Here is a 17,467-nt window from a genome sequence, read left to right on the forward strand (position 1 = left end):
AAGGCGCCACCTCCTGGACACTTGGGTTTACACTCTTTCCTTTGTTTACCAAGCTTTGTTAGTGCAAGGAGGCCACATGTTAGGCTTTGGTCTACATGCAGGCCGCTCCATTGTTAGAACCATGTGGTTAGGTCCCAACAAATCTGACCTACATAGAAATACATCATTGTGCTGTCACTGCATCTGCCTGTCTGTAACTGAAGGAAACCTCCACCATTATAATTTCATATGTGACTGTACTTTACGTAAGTAACTTTGTGCTGGTCTCTTTCCCAACTCAGCTACAAGATGATCCAACAGACAAAACCACAGACGAGGAGGTGGAAGATGAGGAGGAAGAGGCATCAGTAGATGAAGATGAAGACGAAGATGAAGATGAAGATGAAGAGGAGAGGTCGTTACCTCGTGACCCTAAAGAGGAGGTTTCCACAGCAACCAGAGCCAAGCTGCTGGCTGAGCGTCTGAAGGCCACAGCCCTGAAAGTTCTGAGGGACCTGGGAAGAATCTTGGCCATCGGCCTGCTGGCTTTGGCTGGTAGGATCTGTGTAATAATGTTATGTCTTCAAGTTTACACACAATGTCTCAAGACAGGAAGAATAAAAGTGTGAGCACAGTCCAGACAGTGGTGTCTGGAGTCTACTTGGATTCATTTTGTCAGGCTGTTGAAATAAATCATTCAAAAACTGATTTATATCCAGAGTTAGAGTTGTTAACTCAACACTATTCTGAAATGACGACATAAAGAAACATGACGTGTTGTCTGAGCTCTCAAACTGGAGGAGATGTGGGTTTGATTATCATTACTACAGCAGCCTGCTGCTGTGTAGCTTTGACAGTCACTTAAAATATTGCTATTGACATGTCACCTCTATCTATCTGATCTGTCATTTCAACTAGACATGCACTATATAATTATGACAGAAGTTGTATTATACCCCTTTCAATGTGGGCCAGAAAACCCACATACACCCGCTAACATCTAGCTTTGTGTGCAATGTCAGTGTAAGTTATCAGGATTTACTCCTGGGGTCAATTAACCCAACAGTAGTTACAGGTATTTATTGTTAATATCTTCCATGTCTCTGTTAAGCAGTGCTTGAACATCGTTCAGACGGCGCTGAGTTTGAAAGAGAGACTGAAGTTAAAGATATTAAAAAAGGTTTCAGACCGGTTTCTGCGTTTTCCGGTCTGAGCCTAGTCAGCTGCCTGCCTACTGCGCATGTACAACTCTTAGAGAACAGAAAGAAGAGAGATGTCTCACTCCACAGCAACTTCCGTTAAAACAAGTTCCTTGGGCAAGATTTTCCATTGGTGTATGCGTGCATATGAATAGTTATCGCGCCAGATGAGCAGGTGACACCAGGTAGCCTCTGTCACAAGTTTATGAATGACTGTCTATGTGTATTGATCGTTTGTCTCTGACCTGTCTTCCTTTTTCCTCCCAGGCATCACACTACCCTCTGCCTTCTCAGCCATCTACTTCCTGCTTTTCATCGGTGTGTGCACGTGGTGGGCATGCCACCTTCCCATCAGTCACCTTGGTTTCAATGCACTGTGTGTAATGGTGGGCTTCTTCACTTCTGGTCACATGGTGTGTTTGTACTTGTACCAGAGTCTGCTGGCCCAGGCCCTGTTCCCCCCACACAGTCTGTGGGCCAGGTAAGGCTATAGCCTACTGTACATAAAACTAGAAAAAGTTTCAATACAAGTGATTTCATAAACGTTTTAACAAGTCAGAGTTTGCCCACAATGCACATTTTGTAATTGTAAAGTAAGTTTAAGTAGCTCTTTAGAACAAGACTCGCACCTGATACAGGTCCAGGATCAGGAAACATAACGGGGAAAGTGTCTGATGTCACCGCTGTGTCTCGTCATCAACAGTCCCTCCAACCCCACAGTCAACCGAAAGAGGAACTAAACCCCAAAACCACTTTTTTTGGGTGTTCAGTAGTGTTGTTGATTGTTTCAGGTCCATATCTTGACATTCAGTGCAATGTATTTGACTTCTCCCCAATCCCTTGTATAAAACTAATGTCCCCTGACTTGGCAGACTGGGGAAGAGGGGTATCAGCCTAGAAGTGATTGAGTAGTTATATAAAAATTTAGTAACAGCCCAGTCACCAGGATAACATGTTGGCAGTTAATGTTTCTGCTAACTACTGACATGTTGACACCATATTGATATTCCTATCACGTTAACATTACATCTTAATGACCTGACTTTCATATCTAGAGGTGGAGGTGATGGCAGTGGAGTTACAGGAGAGAAGGCTGCCAAGTCAGTGACTGCAGTTTGAGGCCGCGTTTGAACATTTGAGAGTGTGAAATCAGTGAATATTTCAAGGAGACCACGGGACAATCTCCAGCCTGTTTCGTGTCAACAAAACAGGGTGTTTTTGACCAGGAATTCGTGACATCTCCAATGTGTTTTGTGATGAGGTCTGCAGCATCTCCAGCTGGGTTTTGTGGCGAGAAAAACTTGCTAAAATGCTAGTACAGTATGTTGGTATGTATGTGTGTGTGTATACTGTGTTTATGTGTGTATGAGTAGTGGTGGTGAGGGGCAGCTACAGGAGGCAGCATGAAGGAGTGAATAGGCATGTCTTACCATCCCCTGCCAGCCCTGCCCATGTTGAGGCATTTTTTACATTTCCAGGGTAGAGGCACTTTAGCCAAACTTCTAGGGTTTAGTGACACTTTAAATAACTGACTCATAATAGCACTGGCATAATCTCCATGCTGGTCCTTGCTGGTTTTTCTCAGTGCTCTGCCTCTGTGTGTGTGTGTGTGTGTGTGTGTGTGCGTGTGTTGCTCAACCCCGCCCTCAGCTAAACAGACACACAGACCTGCAGCTGTTTATACATCTGTGATAGACCCAGAGCAGAGGAGAAAGATGGAGACAGCAAGTAATCCTCACACCTCAGACCATGTGAAATGTTAGTGTCTGAGGGCTTCCCACCACTGCCCAAAGGTTGATGCCCAAAAATGCCCTGAACACAGCAAACTGCTAAGAAAAAAGAAAATACAGGCAGACAGCAGGGTCTCTGCTGAAACAGACACCCCCACACTCTGCTAGTGGCTCATAAGTGATAATTGAGAGGGATTATTTTTGCTGCTGTAAATCTAAACATGGTGTTTCAAGAAAATCTGCTGCACAAAGTATAATCTTTGATTCACAAAGTATACATTTAATTACTATTGTGTTGCTTATGTGGAAATGGATTTAAAGAAACAGAAGAATTAGTGTCAGAGAATGTTTGAGTTTAGAGAAAAAGAGAAGAAAACAGAAAGTGAGTGAGCAGAGGAATGTAAGTATGATTTCTGGACTGGCATGTGTGGAATGACTAGCTGCTGATGCTTCGTCAAATGACCTGACCTTATTGGCTAAACTGAAAGATGAGTAGACAGGATTCCACTGTTGCATGCGATCTTTCTCCCCTTCCATTTCTCTCTCATCTATCATCACTCGAGTTATTGCCAGGGATCTGTGTCAGTGTCACTTAACCTGCTGTTCATCAATCAGCCAAATCTGACCTTTACAAAAGGAGGATACCCAGCTGTCAGCACAGTGTGCGTGCACGTGCATGTTTGTGTGTGTGTGTGCCTGTTTCACAAACAACTTGTTATTTATGACTCACAGGAATAGGACAGGCCTTACATGTGATTATGATGAGTGTCTGCACAACTGAGCTGATCAAACCTTTAATTCTTATGTTTTTTTTGGTTTTTGAATATTAGGCATTGTGCCATAATATTTACTTAGAGGCTACATGTAGCAGATGACTTGTGAAATGTTTCACAATGTGTTTTCTGTTATAATCAGTGGTGGAAAGAGTACAATTAGATTTTACTCAAAAACTACTGTTACTGAGAAGTTTAACTCAAGTAAAATTTAAAGTTAGCATGTAAAACCAGGCAGCAGCCTATCACAGAAAGTATATTAAGCCCCACCCCCTAGTTGCTGACAGTCAGCTCCCGGGTGACACGGCTGGACTGGGACAGAACTACACAGCCTCCGAGAAGACGGAGGCCAATTTGACGAAGGGAACACAGTACAGATGTGGTTTTCCTGCCAGGTTTAGCGAGTACTCATCGAACTAACGGCAGCTAACATTACATTTAGCAGCAGATAGTGCTTAACTACTTCAGTGACAAAGCTACCGTTGTCTGTCTACCAGGAAACTCCATAAATCATACGGCCCCGGTCCGGAGGTGTTCATTGAGAAGCTGCTGGTTATGAGTACATTTGTTTGCAGTTACTTTAGCAACAAGTAAAGCTATCTGTCCAGAGCTGCTTAAGGCTCTGGACAGAGAGCCTGAGGGTAGCATTAAAATCCACCTGTGTTTTTCCTGTTATGACAAGTCAAAATGTCTGGTATAAAAACGCATTTCTTCAAAGATCACAACAGATATCGGAAGAAACCATATCACTTAAATATTGAATGCTTTCGTGTCATGTTCGACATACCCAGGTTATTGGCTGCATTGAGAATAGTTTCAAAACAGGATGGAAGTAGATGGACTGGACTGGCATCAAAAGCAACAGATTGAACCAGGAAAAAACAAATCAGGAGTGTGTAAGAAGGAAGAATGTTTTACTTCTGTCATCAGGTTTATGTCAGAATTAAATGTAGTCATATTCTCCTCATATTGTAATGTAAGATATCATTTAGTTGAATGTATTCCATTAATCAGGGGACGAAGTATGTTTTCAATAAGCTGTTACATACCGCAGCTTAACTCAGCGTTATCACATTATTTGCTGTAGTCCTTAATAAACCTTGAACTTATCCATTACCTCAGTTGCCTTGGACATACTGTATTTGAGCTTCATGGTGTTTCATGATGAGTATCTTTATTCCAAATCTTATTTTAGATACATCTAATTAATGCTGCTAATTTGTTCTGCCAGATGTGTCACTATCTTGTTACTGTGTTGAACACAGGTCTTTCGGACTTTGAGTTTGGGCTCTGTGGTTTCTTATTAATGTGTAAAGATAATTATGGAATATTTGAAGCAGCACAGCAGTCAGTAGTTGGGTTTCCCTCCAGGTGTTGCACAAAAGATAAAGGAGAAGATGAAGGCAACTGCCACACCTACAGTTTCTAGAATATTGAAAGAGATTATCCTTCACATTTAAAATGTTTTAATGTGAAATTCTTGACTGAAAATAATGTATCAGTCCACTATGATTTGTTTTGTCACTCAACAAATGATATGTTATATTTATTATTTCTTAAGTTTTGCATTATTTACTCTAATTCATAGTTTTCAGATTGATTCCTTTGATTTTGCTTTGGTAAAAAATGTACATGCAGGGTTGTGAAACTGATCTGCAGAGCTAACAGGTATTCCAAAAACTCAAGATATTATGCTGACTATCGTTTTTATTCACAGCACAGTTGAATACCTTACTTTCAACAAGTCCATTATAACTTAAACCTGCAGTGTAGGATTTTACATATATATCTGAACGTCCATTACATCCAAGGCCTATGCCAAACAAGCTCACACAATACTGATTAACCATCATCACCTGGTAAATCTCTCTGTATCTTGCAGTATACTGGAGTTTATGGAGTCTGTGGCAGCAATGATTGGTTTGTCAGCGCTAAAGGGGGAAGTGACCATAGCAAAGGAGTAGGCTTACAGCATGCAGGTTAAACGTCTGTTAAATATTTATCTGCCTGATTTCAATTAAAAATGTTCAGTACGACTTCAGTTGAAGAAGCTCTATGTGACAACTTGTAGTCATTTACATGTATTAATCACTTTTTTATTGGCTGTATGTGAGCGGATTGTAACATGATGTGAAAAATGACACCTTCCCCCTCTCTCTTTGTTGCTTATAATAGCCTGTGGATGATTTGTTAAAGTTGTTAAATCCTACTGGACTGTGGATTTCTTTATAAAGGCTGTGTATGAGGATGTGACTTGATGCAGGTTCTCGAGTGCCTTGCCTCGGTACCTCTCTCCGCTGCACTAACAGAGAGCAACAGTAGCTCACGTTAGTTTAGAAACGGAGTCTGCTAACAGAGAGAAACAGTTGCTAATGTCCCCTAACATTAACCAACGACAGCCTCCAGCACAACACAGAAGTTCCACAAAGCCCCCTTAAAACTCTATTTCTATCTTCCATTTTAATCTTGGCCATTTAAACATGTTTTGTGGCTGGTCCATCCCAGACTCAGATCATTGCTCTAGGATGTAGATTACTTTGGGCTGTCCATCACTGGTTCCACCTAATCCTTTATTTCTTAGAATTCGTTCAACATGTGATTAATTAACCACCTCCTGTTGTTTTTATCCCCAACGCCTCTCTCTCTCTCTCTCTGTTCCTGTCTAGACTCTTTGGTCTGAAGGACATCATCATACCAGGAAACTGCTCCTCACCTTATGACCTCAACCTTAATACCAATCATGATTGGCCAGTTTATGTCAATCCAGGGATACTGTTTCTCCTCTACATTACCATAGCAACTGTTCTCAAGACAGGATGTCATGGAACACCGTCCCAGGTATCTGCTCCTTCTTCTTTAAATGCACCAACTAATGTGTCTGTACCAACTTTTTTTCAATGCAAAAAAAGTTGGCATTGAATGTTTGGATAGATTTGTACAGGTGGCACAGATGTATGATGACATTCTGTGGGATACTCTTGTTGGGATGGCTGCTGATTTGAATCAAAAAGTGAATGTATGGCAGTTTGTGTTTAGACAACATTTTACATTTGAGGACTTTACATTTGTTAACCCTTCAGTAAACTTGTACGAATTGCTGCTCTCCAGGTACGCATTTTGTTGCATCTCGCAGTTCGCCAGTTTCAGTTTCTATGCAAGTTCAATCTATGAAGTTGATTGTGTGATTGTATGTTTGTAAATTTCTTCAAGGCTGGCAGGTCTGATAACTTAGAAAATGGCCTTAAAATTCTATCAATACTTCGACCTCCGAGCTGAAGTCCTGTAGCTCTACAGAGAACATAAAAAATCTTCATGCCAAATTGAATTTATTTACAATGAATATAAATGAAATGCAAGTGTATTTATTTTGATCTTTTGTGACTCTGCAACCAATCAAAACGTTTATACAATGATTGTAGCATTTATTATTTAAAAAGCACTTTCAATTTGGATATGTGTTTATTGTTAGATGCTGTATTTGTGTTTCACAGGTTGAGGAGGAGCAGAAGCAGAAGAAAAGTGAGGACGTGGTGGAGTTAAGGTCATGGAATCAACAGAAAGAAAACTTTGAAGATGACACACAGGTAAATACTCATATCTCTTTGTAAGCCACTCATGAGGGTTCAGTATGGACTTGTACAGCCCAGTGCCCAAGGATTAAATAAACTTATAACTTACTATTCTGCTCATTTTAGGGAGACACACTCTAACATAATTCTATCTTAATTATCCTTCCCTGTTCCGGATGGCTATTCTTCAAACTGAAATTAAATGGCTACAGACCCGCTCGTTAATTTCATATTTCATGTTCAGAACACAGAGAGTTATTTATCTGTCTACATTCCTGTCCCATCAGAGTTTTCCCACAGTAAGCAAGTCACTTCTTGCTAGTGAAATATAATATGGAGCTGCTTGATATGGTTTTCCCTGTCATTAAACTGGCTCGCTGCTGGTGCCCGTTCAGCCTTGCAGCTGTAAAGAGCGTGCCTTAATTCTCTTCGAAAGTGAAGCCTTTTCTAGTTTAGAAATGACCATTTGTCCACTTAAGAACTACAATGAATTTTAGTCAAATTGCCTCATAGTCATCATATCAAGTGTAATATTAAGTGGAATACAATGATGAGACCAAGTCCCATTCTTTAATAAAACTGCATTCACATATCCACCATATATATTCAGTTTAATGGCTGCTCTTGTTCTCATCTCTTTCAGCTCATGCTCCTGTCTATGGGAGCAGAAGGCAGCAGAGGAGGAAGCATGGCCAGAGAGAGTCAGCCAGATCTGGGTATGAAATAACCTTTTTTTTCCACAGAAATCATTTATGTAACTTAAACAGTCTGTGTATGTGTCATATCCAAAAAGATATTATTGAGACAAACATCACAACAGTATAAAATCTGATCAGGATTTGGGGCTGTGGAGACACCTTAACTCACCTATATCACTTATGTTCTGTATATGGGTACCACTGAGTAGGTCTGTGGGAGTCACAGTTTGAGTCTTCATCTGCTGTCTTGGTTCACGTGTGCAGCATCACATCATGAAAAAGGGCTTGTTGAAGCGGAATAGAGATGACAGGGCGTGGTTACAATCATACATTCTCAGAAAGTCACATCATTGCTCTCATGACTCTTCAACAGTGAGCTTGATGACAAAAGCGCAATGAAGAGCTTCTTCAGGAAATCCTATTGTTTTCTGGATGGTGCAGGGCAGCATGATGTGAACACACAGTACCACAAATCAGCAAATCTGTGGGTTTTATTTATTTGTACAGTTATGATATAATCAATAATAAATGCTGATGAACAAACATACACATGGGAGTTTCTGGTGGTCGGCTGGACAAGATGGCGGTGTAGATTGATAAGCCTCGACCCAGAGTTGCTAAATTGTTTGATAATCTTGTGATGGCAATTTCAGTCTCTATTCAGTTAGACAAGTTCTATTTTACAGCACTTTGACTGATTCGGGTGTTAAAACGAGATTAAAGACTGAAATGGAAGCCATAGAAGATATTGTGCTGGAGAAGCTACATGACCATTTTGAAACGCGCTTTGACTGTCTGCAACAAATGAGAGAAGAAACTGAGGAGAGACAAGAGGAAACCGAGAGAGGGATGCAGGAAAAGCTCCATGCTTTTAAAACACAGCTGGTTGCATTAACCGAGAGTATTGGCACAGTTAAGGCTGAGATGAGCAACATATGATCGGATTTGGAGTGCAACACTCGGAAGCTAAATAGCCATACTAAAGGTGATGAAGCTGTAGCTAGCACTAATGAAGGACAGAAATAGGAGATGCAATATTCACATTATTGGACTGAAAGAGGGAGTTGAGGGGTCCAATGCCATTCAATTTCTCACAGAATCACTCCCTTAGTGGTTCCTGTCTCTTGGTGAGCTCCAAGGTGAGATAATGCGTGCTCACCGCATATACAGCGGCAACTGCAGAGGAAACACCGTCTCTCACACCCTGATCTTCAGTGTTCTCCCCTCTACCACACATTAACGCATCCTCCGTGCCACAAGAAAAAAAACCCAGAGGTCAATGGAAGGAAAATTCTTTTTTTTCTCCTGACTAGAGTAATTATATGGTTAAGCGCGGGCAAGCTTTCTCCAAGGCCATGAATGCAGCCTGGGCCAAAGGTATGGAGTGCTTTCTACTGTACCCAGCTACACTGAAAGTCAAAGGACCCGGGGGAACAGAGCTATTCCGGGCCTCCGTGGTGGCTGAGGAGTTCATCAACACTGGAGTGAGCGTCACCAATAGATGAAAATACAAAACCAGTTCCGGAACATGGGCGCTCTTCTGATAATCAGTTTTATCCATATCAGTTTCTACACACACTGATCAGTTTGGGTTTTGATCTACGCTGTTTGACACCCAATGGACCACTGGTTTTGATTCACGCTGTTTGACACCTAACGTATCCCTCGTCACAGCACTGGATGACTATGTGGCCTATCTTGGTTTAATAAACACTTACATTTTCATTTAAGTGGCAGGTTTGCTGCAGTAAAACACTTACAGGGAAATGGACTGTCCTCCTCTCGTCATGCTCGATTGTGGGCTATACTCCAGTGGATATTCTGCACTTTTTTCTCCCCTTTAAAACGCTGGCTTTGAAACTTGCGTGCTCAGATGTTTTCAGTTCAAGTGCATTGGATGAGGTTCACCATGTGCAGACATTCACAGCATGCTGTTTTGGAAAGGAGCTGCAGAAATAAGAGCTAAAATTGTCTGGATATTCATTAATTGTTGGAGCTGATATGAATGCAGTGTGGCATGCAAGTGAAAGGTCGAGTAATGTTGCTTCTAATGATCAAGAACTAGATATCACTGCTCTACAATGTTGGGCTAGAGATCTTGGTGTAGTAGATTTTTGACGTTGATCTGAACTTGACAGGATGTGAAGGTATGACTGCCCCGATTTGAACCTCAATTTTGACGGGAGCTGTGTCTGGGGAAGTATCAAGGAAGCTTCTTACAACCCTGATCATCAACAAATTAACTTTAACTATGTACACAGGACATATTTAACTCCACTTGGACGGCATGAAGCTGATTAATGACCCACTGTGCACTTTATGCAGTCTGAAGGTTCCTGGCTCTTTCATTCATATGATGTGGGACTGTCCATCGATTTCACAGTTCTGGTGCACGGTTTGATTTGGTGTCAGCACTAATTCCAGTAACTATTCCCTTCTTGTTGTTGATTGCTTTATCAAAGCTTAAAATCACCCAACCTAAAAGACGCATAGTGCCAGCTGGACTAACTGCTGCTAGAAAGATGGTTGCGTTGCGATGGAGGCCTCCTCATCCCCTCACTATTAGACAGTGGATTCTCATGTTCTTAAATGTTCTATATTTAGAACTTTCGGCTGAGCGGCTGGAAGACTTACAGTAGTTAATTAACCAACACCACCAGATCTCAGCTATTGATTTTGTGAGTACTGTGATTTCAGAACTGATTGAAATGATGGCCAAAACTATATATACTGTATATAAAAAAAATAAGAGCCAGGCTACAATACACTGGAATTATTATCAGAGGCAGTTCAGAAACGAGACTGATCATTGAAGAGTAATTTCCTGTATCACTGTCACATGGGTCTCGCCACTGGCCTGCCCCTTTAGGACACTAGTGGCAGTCTTTTCATTCCAATGGTAGAAGTGAACCTGAGCTCAGATTATGATCGATTTCTTTGCTCCAAATAAGTCACCAAAGTAAATATCTGAACCATTTATCACAAGCCCCATATCTTCCCAACATTATGACTATGGCTGTCACAATATCTGATTTACACTACACGATTATCGTACCCAAACAACAACATCCCTAATTCTGACACTAAAATGGCATTTTTTAAACAGAGAAATCAGGAGAAATTAGCGGTACTGGAGACCTGCCTCTGCCTTCAGCAACACACTCTTGCAAGATCTGGAGCTAGAATGTTAAGTGAACAATTAGGCTCAAACATGACATTTTTGTGTCTAGTAGGGGTGGGACAAAATACAAATATAACAATATATCATATCGCTTTCTATTGTGATATGATTATCAATACACTGGCACCAAATATGGATATTTTCATTAAAACATGCAGGTGTATACCATTGGTGCAGTTTGTAATGGGTCATCTTTGCTATAGAAAATCCTTGTTATCCTTTCAAGATAATTTCAACAGACAAAATTACTTCTCAGATGTGATACAGAACACGTCATATCTTTTGGTGATCTTCCTCAGTCTGTTTGTTCATACGCTATGTAATGTTCTGCATACTGACATGATTGTTATTTTTGGCAGGTGTTAGTGGCGCCCCTGCTGGTCAACAGAGTGAAAGTCCGTTTTTCCTACTGGGAAAGGTGGTCATGCAGCAGAGCTATGTCTGTGCTCTCATAGCCATGATGGTAAGTATTAGAATGAAACTTGATTTACATTAGACCATTTGCTATCTCAGCCTATCTATTCAATTAACACAACTGGACCTAATTAGTTATGATCACAAACTTCTGCTGAGGTCTCTGTAGCTTCATGTTGAGAGTTCCTGTGAACCTACACTGATCAGGCAAAACATTAAAACCACTTAAAGATCTGGCGCCCCCACACTTTCTGAGTGCAACACCACTGTCATAAAACAAATCCCAGGTCTGTAACAATTTGTCAGATGTAATGTAGGTGCTAACTACAAACAAAAATCATTACGTCACAACAATGTTATGTGTTGAAAACTTGTATCTTGAAGTAGACATGTATGTAACGCTGTGATCCTACCCTCTCACTGAAGTTACATAGCGCTGGAACAAGTCAGATCCATGGAGGCCCCAACTTGCAACTGACAGGACCCGAATCAGGCACAGCATGAAAACATTGTTGTTATTGGCTGGTCGATGTCAGTAGTTTTAATGTTGTGGCTCATTTGAGTCCTGTGGGTTGTGAGATGGAGCCTCCATTGACTGGCCTTGTTCTGGTTTGTCCAACTGATGCTTGATCAGATTGGAATCTGGGGAATCTGACAGCCAGGTCGACATTCTGAGCTCTTTGTCACATCTGAGGGCCATTCCTGAGCAGTCTTTGCAGCATGTCATGGTGCATTGTTCACGTGCTGTTTCCTTGTTGTTCAGGTTTGGAGCATCACATACCACAGCTGGCTCACATTTGTGCTGCTGCTGTGGGCTTGTCTCATCTGGATCCTGCGTGCAAGGTACTATTCACACCTGCAGCGCTGACAGTGACAGTCAGGAATCTAATAAACAACCAGCTTATCTTTAGACAGTGACAGTTGTAATTGATGCCAGGTGATTGTATTTATGCATGTGTTGTCCTGGTTAAGTCTTGTTAAACAAATACATATCTTAAGTTTTAAAGTAATTTCATCACAATCATGCAGATTTCACAGGCTGCTCAGCTCAGTTAGCTGTTTTGTTTTTTTTGCAGACGGCATGCAGCCACACTGTGCTCTCCATTCATCCTGCTCTATGGCCTGGCTCTGTGCTGTCTGCAGTATGTCTGGGCCATGGAGCTTCAGCCTGAACTGCCCACCACTGTGGGAACCATGAGCCTCAGACAACTAGGACTGGACAGAGCTCAGTACCCCTGTCTGAGACTGGGAGCTATGGTAAGATGAGAGTAGAGATTCTGGGTGACCTGATGAGGAAGTTAACCTTGATACTTATTATAATATGTGTTTAATATTTATCATTAAATATAACCCTGTGAAAAGTTGCTATTGGAAGCTGGCACTTGTCCAAGAGGTTGAGTGATAAAAACCATATATAGTAAGGTTAATCGCAGCTCACTTGCTACGGTCTGATACTTGTTGACAAAATATCATGAGTTCAACTGATGTGCCTGATTACCTGCAGTATCACAGTCAGATTCAGTACATATTCATTCACACAGCAACAGAACTGGAGCCAAACTCCTAGATTGAGAGAAACCCTTTATAATCACACCATATATGCTCATATTTGGTGTGAGACAGAAAGACTTTTAATCTTTGAAATGAATTCAGATAATAATCTTTTTGTTGCACTGACATTGGCCTATTTAAGTTAGATTTCCTCACATTCATCCTTAATACCTGCAGAGAGAGTAAAGTTCCAAAATGTTGCTGTCTAACTATATTTCAACATCAGCAGCTGAAAACACTTGAGTTCAGATGTGTTGAACAGCCCAGCATCAGGTTTTATATTGTGGCAGTTCATTAAAATCAGTTCATAAACTAAGTGAACTTTGCTCTCGGAATAGAGGGACGAGTCATGCTGTTTAGAGACGTCAGGTTTTCAGTGTACTGAATTATTGGTTGTGAATGCTGGAAGCAAAAACTCCATTCAAACTTTGAAGTATCCCACAATTTGTCTACATTACAGGTATTATTCATCTTTCAAATCCCATTAAAACCTTTGAAAATGTTCAACTGTTTTTGAAGCTTAGTGTTAGCTTTGTTATAATGGAAGTCAATTAGAAAAATCTTCAAACCCACTCATTTTCAAACTCTTCCCAGTCCTTCATACATTCTCATAGAGACTCAACTGACAGAGTGCAGAGGAGCTCCAAAAACCTTGTCTCTGCATCGCTCTCATTCCCATGATGTCCACTCCACTTACATGATTTAAACTTCAGCTTGTAAGAAAATTTGTGTCGGTTGCAACAATGTTCCTCTGGCAGCAATCGGACTAATACTTTTGGCTCGGTGTGCTTTTACATGACAGGAGTGCTGACCAACTGCTGCATTAAGTCCCACTAAACTGAGAGGAAAAATATCTGGAGGCAGGCTGACACATCCACTTTTCTTAAATGCTCCACAAGACACATTTTTGTGCGCTCAGTAGACTCTCGTAGTTTATACCATAACATCATTAAAGTGATACTGTGATACACTTACTGTTTTTGAGGGAGGAGCATGATAATCAGCTAACATCTCTATAAATTAAACTCTTTCTGTCCGTTACCGCGACCAACCTAGTTACCATCTCCATGGCAACCTCTGATTCCATCTGGGGAGCTGAGACAGATTCATCAGTGATTCATCACTTTTAGGATGCTTCTTACTCTTTAGATGTGATTTCCACTGAATTAAAGTCACCAATTCAGTTTGGCATTACCTTTTCAAAAAACCCGAAAACATTTCACATTGTTCATGTATTCTGGGCATTACTCAAAGTTTCTAAAGCCAGCTATGTGAATTCAGCATTAGCTTTTCAACAGTCAGCATTCACAACCTCAAGTTCTGCAGAACATGAGTTCTCTAGTTGCTCTCCATGTTTTTCAGTGTGTTCTTCCATCGCTCTCCTTTTTCTCTCCATTTCCCTCCAGCTGCTTTTCACTTTAACCTTCTGGCTGTTGGTCCGTCAGTCAGTGAAGGAAAACTTCAGCAAAATAAGGAAAATGGCCACACCACTACAGGAAGTCACTACAGGAGGTCAGACATTGTTAACACACGCGCGTGCACACACACACACACACACACATACACACACACTCACACACACACACACACACACACACACACACACACACACACACACACACACACACGCACACACACACACACACACACACACTAACTTCTGCTGTGGATCTGCAAGCAGTGATGAGCAGGCCCTCGCACCCCAACACACATGGTGGTGCGAGGGGCCGTTCATCACTGCTTGCAGTTTTAATTATCTATCTTTTTATTAAGATAGTTGACAGACTTGCCTCTGAATGTCCAAGTATTTGGGACACTGCGCAAAATTTAATTCCCTGTGTCGACTATGTAGCAGTAGAGAACACCTAATTACACATTAGGTTGAAGTATATCAAGAGTAGCGCTTACCATCAAAAATGTATGTAAATCAAAGAATGATTGTGGTTAAAGGCTGACTTCCTGTTGCCAGTAGGTGGCGCAATGACTATACCTCGATATAGAAGTTATCAGTGGGGATCTGATGATCTGGGACCATGATGACAAATGTCATACATGTAGGTGAAAGTAGTGCCAGGGGCTGCATTTTAGGGGGTACCATTTTGAGTTTTTGAGCATGTTTAGCCCCTCAAAAAAGCGATTTACTTTAGGCGTAGAAATAAAGAATAAGATTTCCTTGCATGTCAAGAGAGTCCTTGCACAGTTTCAGTGCTCAGGCCCTAAATATTCATACATTCTGTCGATGTGTTCTTCTTTGTTATTGTCTCAAAACTGAAATTCTTCCCCAAAAGATGAACCCTTTAAACCTCCACTGTCAGCTTAAATTGCCAACTTTAAACACAAACATAGCTTTCTACACAAGTGTCTGATTAAATCTGTTGGATGCTGATCTGCAGACGACGTACAGTATTTTCCTGATGACTTTTTCTGTACCATCAACATGTAACCTCTCTCCCTCTCCTCCTTCTTTCACCTCTTCTCCTGGTCAGAGGAGAGGGCTGGTAATGAATCGGTGCTGAAGGTTGTGGGGGGCATGGTGATGAGCTGTTATGCCAAATACTGGATCTACGTGTGTGGAGGGATGTTCATCATGGTCTCCTTTGCGGGAAAACTTGTTGGATACAAGATCATCTATATGCTGCTGTTCCTGATCTGCCTCTGTCTGTATCAGGTAGAAACATAAATTTGATTCAGGTTCACAGTCCAGATCAGTGTTTTTGTGGAACATCAGTATTTTTTTATTTGTTTTGGTTCAAATTGTAGTTATTTGCACACATACATTTCAAATTAAATGTTAATTTCAAATCTCTCTTGTAATGACTGACTGGTTCATATTTCCCAGGTGTACTATTCTCTGTGGAGGCGTCTGTTGAAGCTCTTCTGGTGGCTTGTTGTGGCCTACACCATGCTGGTGCTCATCTCTGTCTACACTTACCAGTTTGAAGATTTCCCTGGATACTGGAGAAACTGTACTGGTTTCACAGAAGAGCAGTAAGATCTTATACAAGAGCCTGAGACTGTCTAGTGTGTTCCCCTGCCCTGCTGATACTTCTCTGTAGGCTGCCTCTGCTGCCATTAAATGTTTGTCATTTCTATATGAAATAGAACATTCTATAATGTTTAAACAATACCCTTGACTGAAGTATTATTCTAACTGCTCATAGCTTACAAAAACAAAACACCCCAAGCATCACTACAAAGCATGTTTTAGGCAAATGGTGATAATTAGGGTTGTAGATACAGGGTCATGGCTCATGGCCAAAAATAAACTGTCCTAATAACCTTGCATTCTTTCCACTCTGTGAGCAACTTGCATTTGCTGTGTGGTAATTAAACACATTAATGTAGGAATGAGAAATATGTATTTCTAAAACTGAACTGATAATGGTGTACTCATGCCCCCCTGTTGTCCACAGGCTGGCAGCCATTGGCCTGGAGACGTTTGCTCTGTCCGAGCTCTTCACCAGTATTCTGATCCCTGGCTTCTTCCTGCTGGCCTGTATCCTGCAGCTGCACTACTTTCACAAACCCTTCATGAGAATCACTGACCTGGAGCATGTCACACCCATACACAAGTAACCCAGCCGACACACTCCTACTACTCACGTTGCTAGCTAACAGTGTTGTTAAAAGTCACAGCGAAATGAAAGTATGTGTGCTATTACTGTATATTTTGCTATATGGAGTATTACTGAGTAGAACTGAATATCTGTGTGGGGTTTAGTGAGGAGAGGGATTAAGTCGTCTGCTGTAAAAAGATATAAAGGACTGTTGGACATTCACATTTTTAGATGAGTGCAGGACAAATGAAAAAAAAAATACACCTCAAACACATTTTTGGCAAGGTAAACAAAGCTTTCCAAGTAAAATCCAAATGCACACCTTTGGTTTGAAGAAGAAGACACACATTTAATCCCTTTACAGAGAAATTCAGTTATTTCACTGTTGTTATTTCTTTTACATACACAGGCCTGAAATACACATACACACAAACACTGGCATCTCTCTAGGTGCTGTATCGTAGGCAACTAGACTTGTTTCAGTTTCTTGAAGATGTTTCACCTCTCATCCAAGAGGCTTCTTCAGTTCTAACTAACTGGAGGAGAGTTGCAGGCTTTTAAACTCTGTGTGGGAGTGTCCTTACAGAGTCGTTAAGGACACGTGTGAGCTCTGAGTTTCAGAGACGTCAGGGCCACTTGTGGGTCTTTGACCCAGCCGGCCTGGTGTGCTCCCCTTCAGGTGGTAGTCAGTACTCGTGTAGCAGAATTTTGAATTAACTGCAGCTGATTTATTGTATTCCTCGGGAGACCAGAAAGGAGAGTGTTACAGTAGTCTAGCCTGCTAGTTACAAAAGCGTGCATCAGTCTCTGTGTTGC

General features: G+C 41.3%; 1 protein-coding gene across 1 annotated transcript in view; it reads left to right on the plus strand.

The window, feature by feature from the left end:
* piezo1 (piezo type mechanosensitive ion channel component 1 (Er blood group)) overlaps positions 1-17,467 on the plus strand; it is a 99,938-nt gene that overhangs the window by 41,806 nt on the left and 40,665 nt on the right. The window contains exons 5-16 of the mRNA XM_073482491.1: positions 282-534; positions 1,446-1,659; positions 6,348-6,519; positions 7,173-7,265; positions 7,894-7,966; positions 11,489-11,592; positions 12,307-12,386; positions 12,620-12,800; positions 14,501-14,606; positions 15,581-15,762; positions 15,934-16,082; positions 16,508-16,666. Of these exons, the coding sequence (XP_073338592.1) occupies positions 282-534; positions 1,446-1,659; positions 6,348-6,519; positions 7,173-7,265; positions 7,894-7,966; positions 11,489-11,592; positions 12,307-12,386; positions 12,620-12,800; positions 14,501-14,606; positions 15,581-15,762; positions 15,934-16,082; positions 16,508-16,666 (1,766 nt within the window). The remainder of the gene's footprint in view (positions 1-281; positions 535-1,445; positions 1,660-6,347; positions 6,520-7,172; positions 7,266-7,893; positions 7,967-11,488; positions 11,593-12,306; positions 12,387-12,619; positions 12,801-14,500; positions 14,607-15,580; positions 15,763-15,933; positions 16,083-16,507; positions 16,667-17,467) is intronic.

This window comes from Pagrus major, chromosome 15, assembly GCF_040436345.1.
Source record: "Pagrus major chromosome 15, Pma_NU_1.0".
Classification (NCBI taxonomy): Eukaryota; Metazoa; Chordata; class Actinopteri; order Spariformes; family Sparidae; genus Pagrus; species Pagrus major.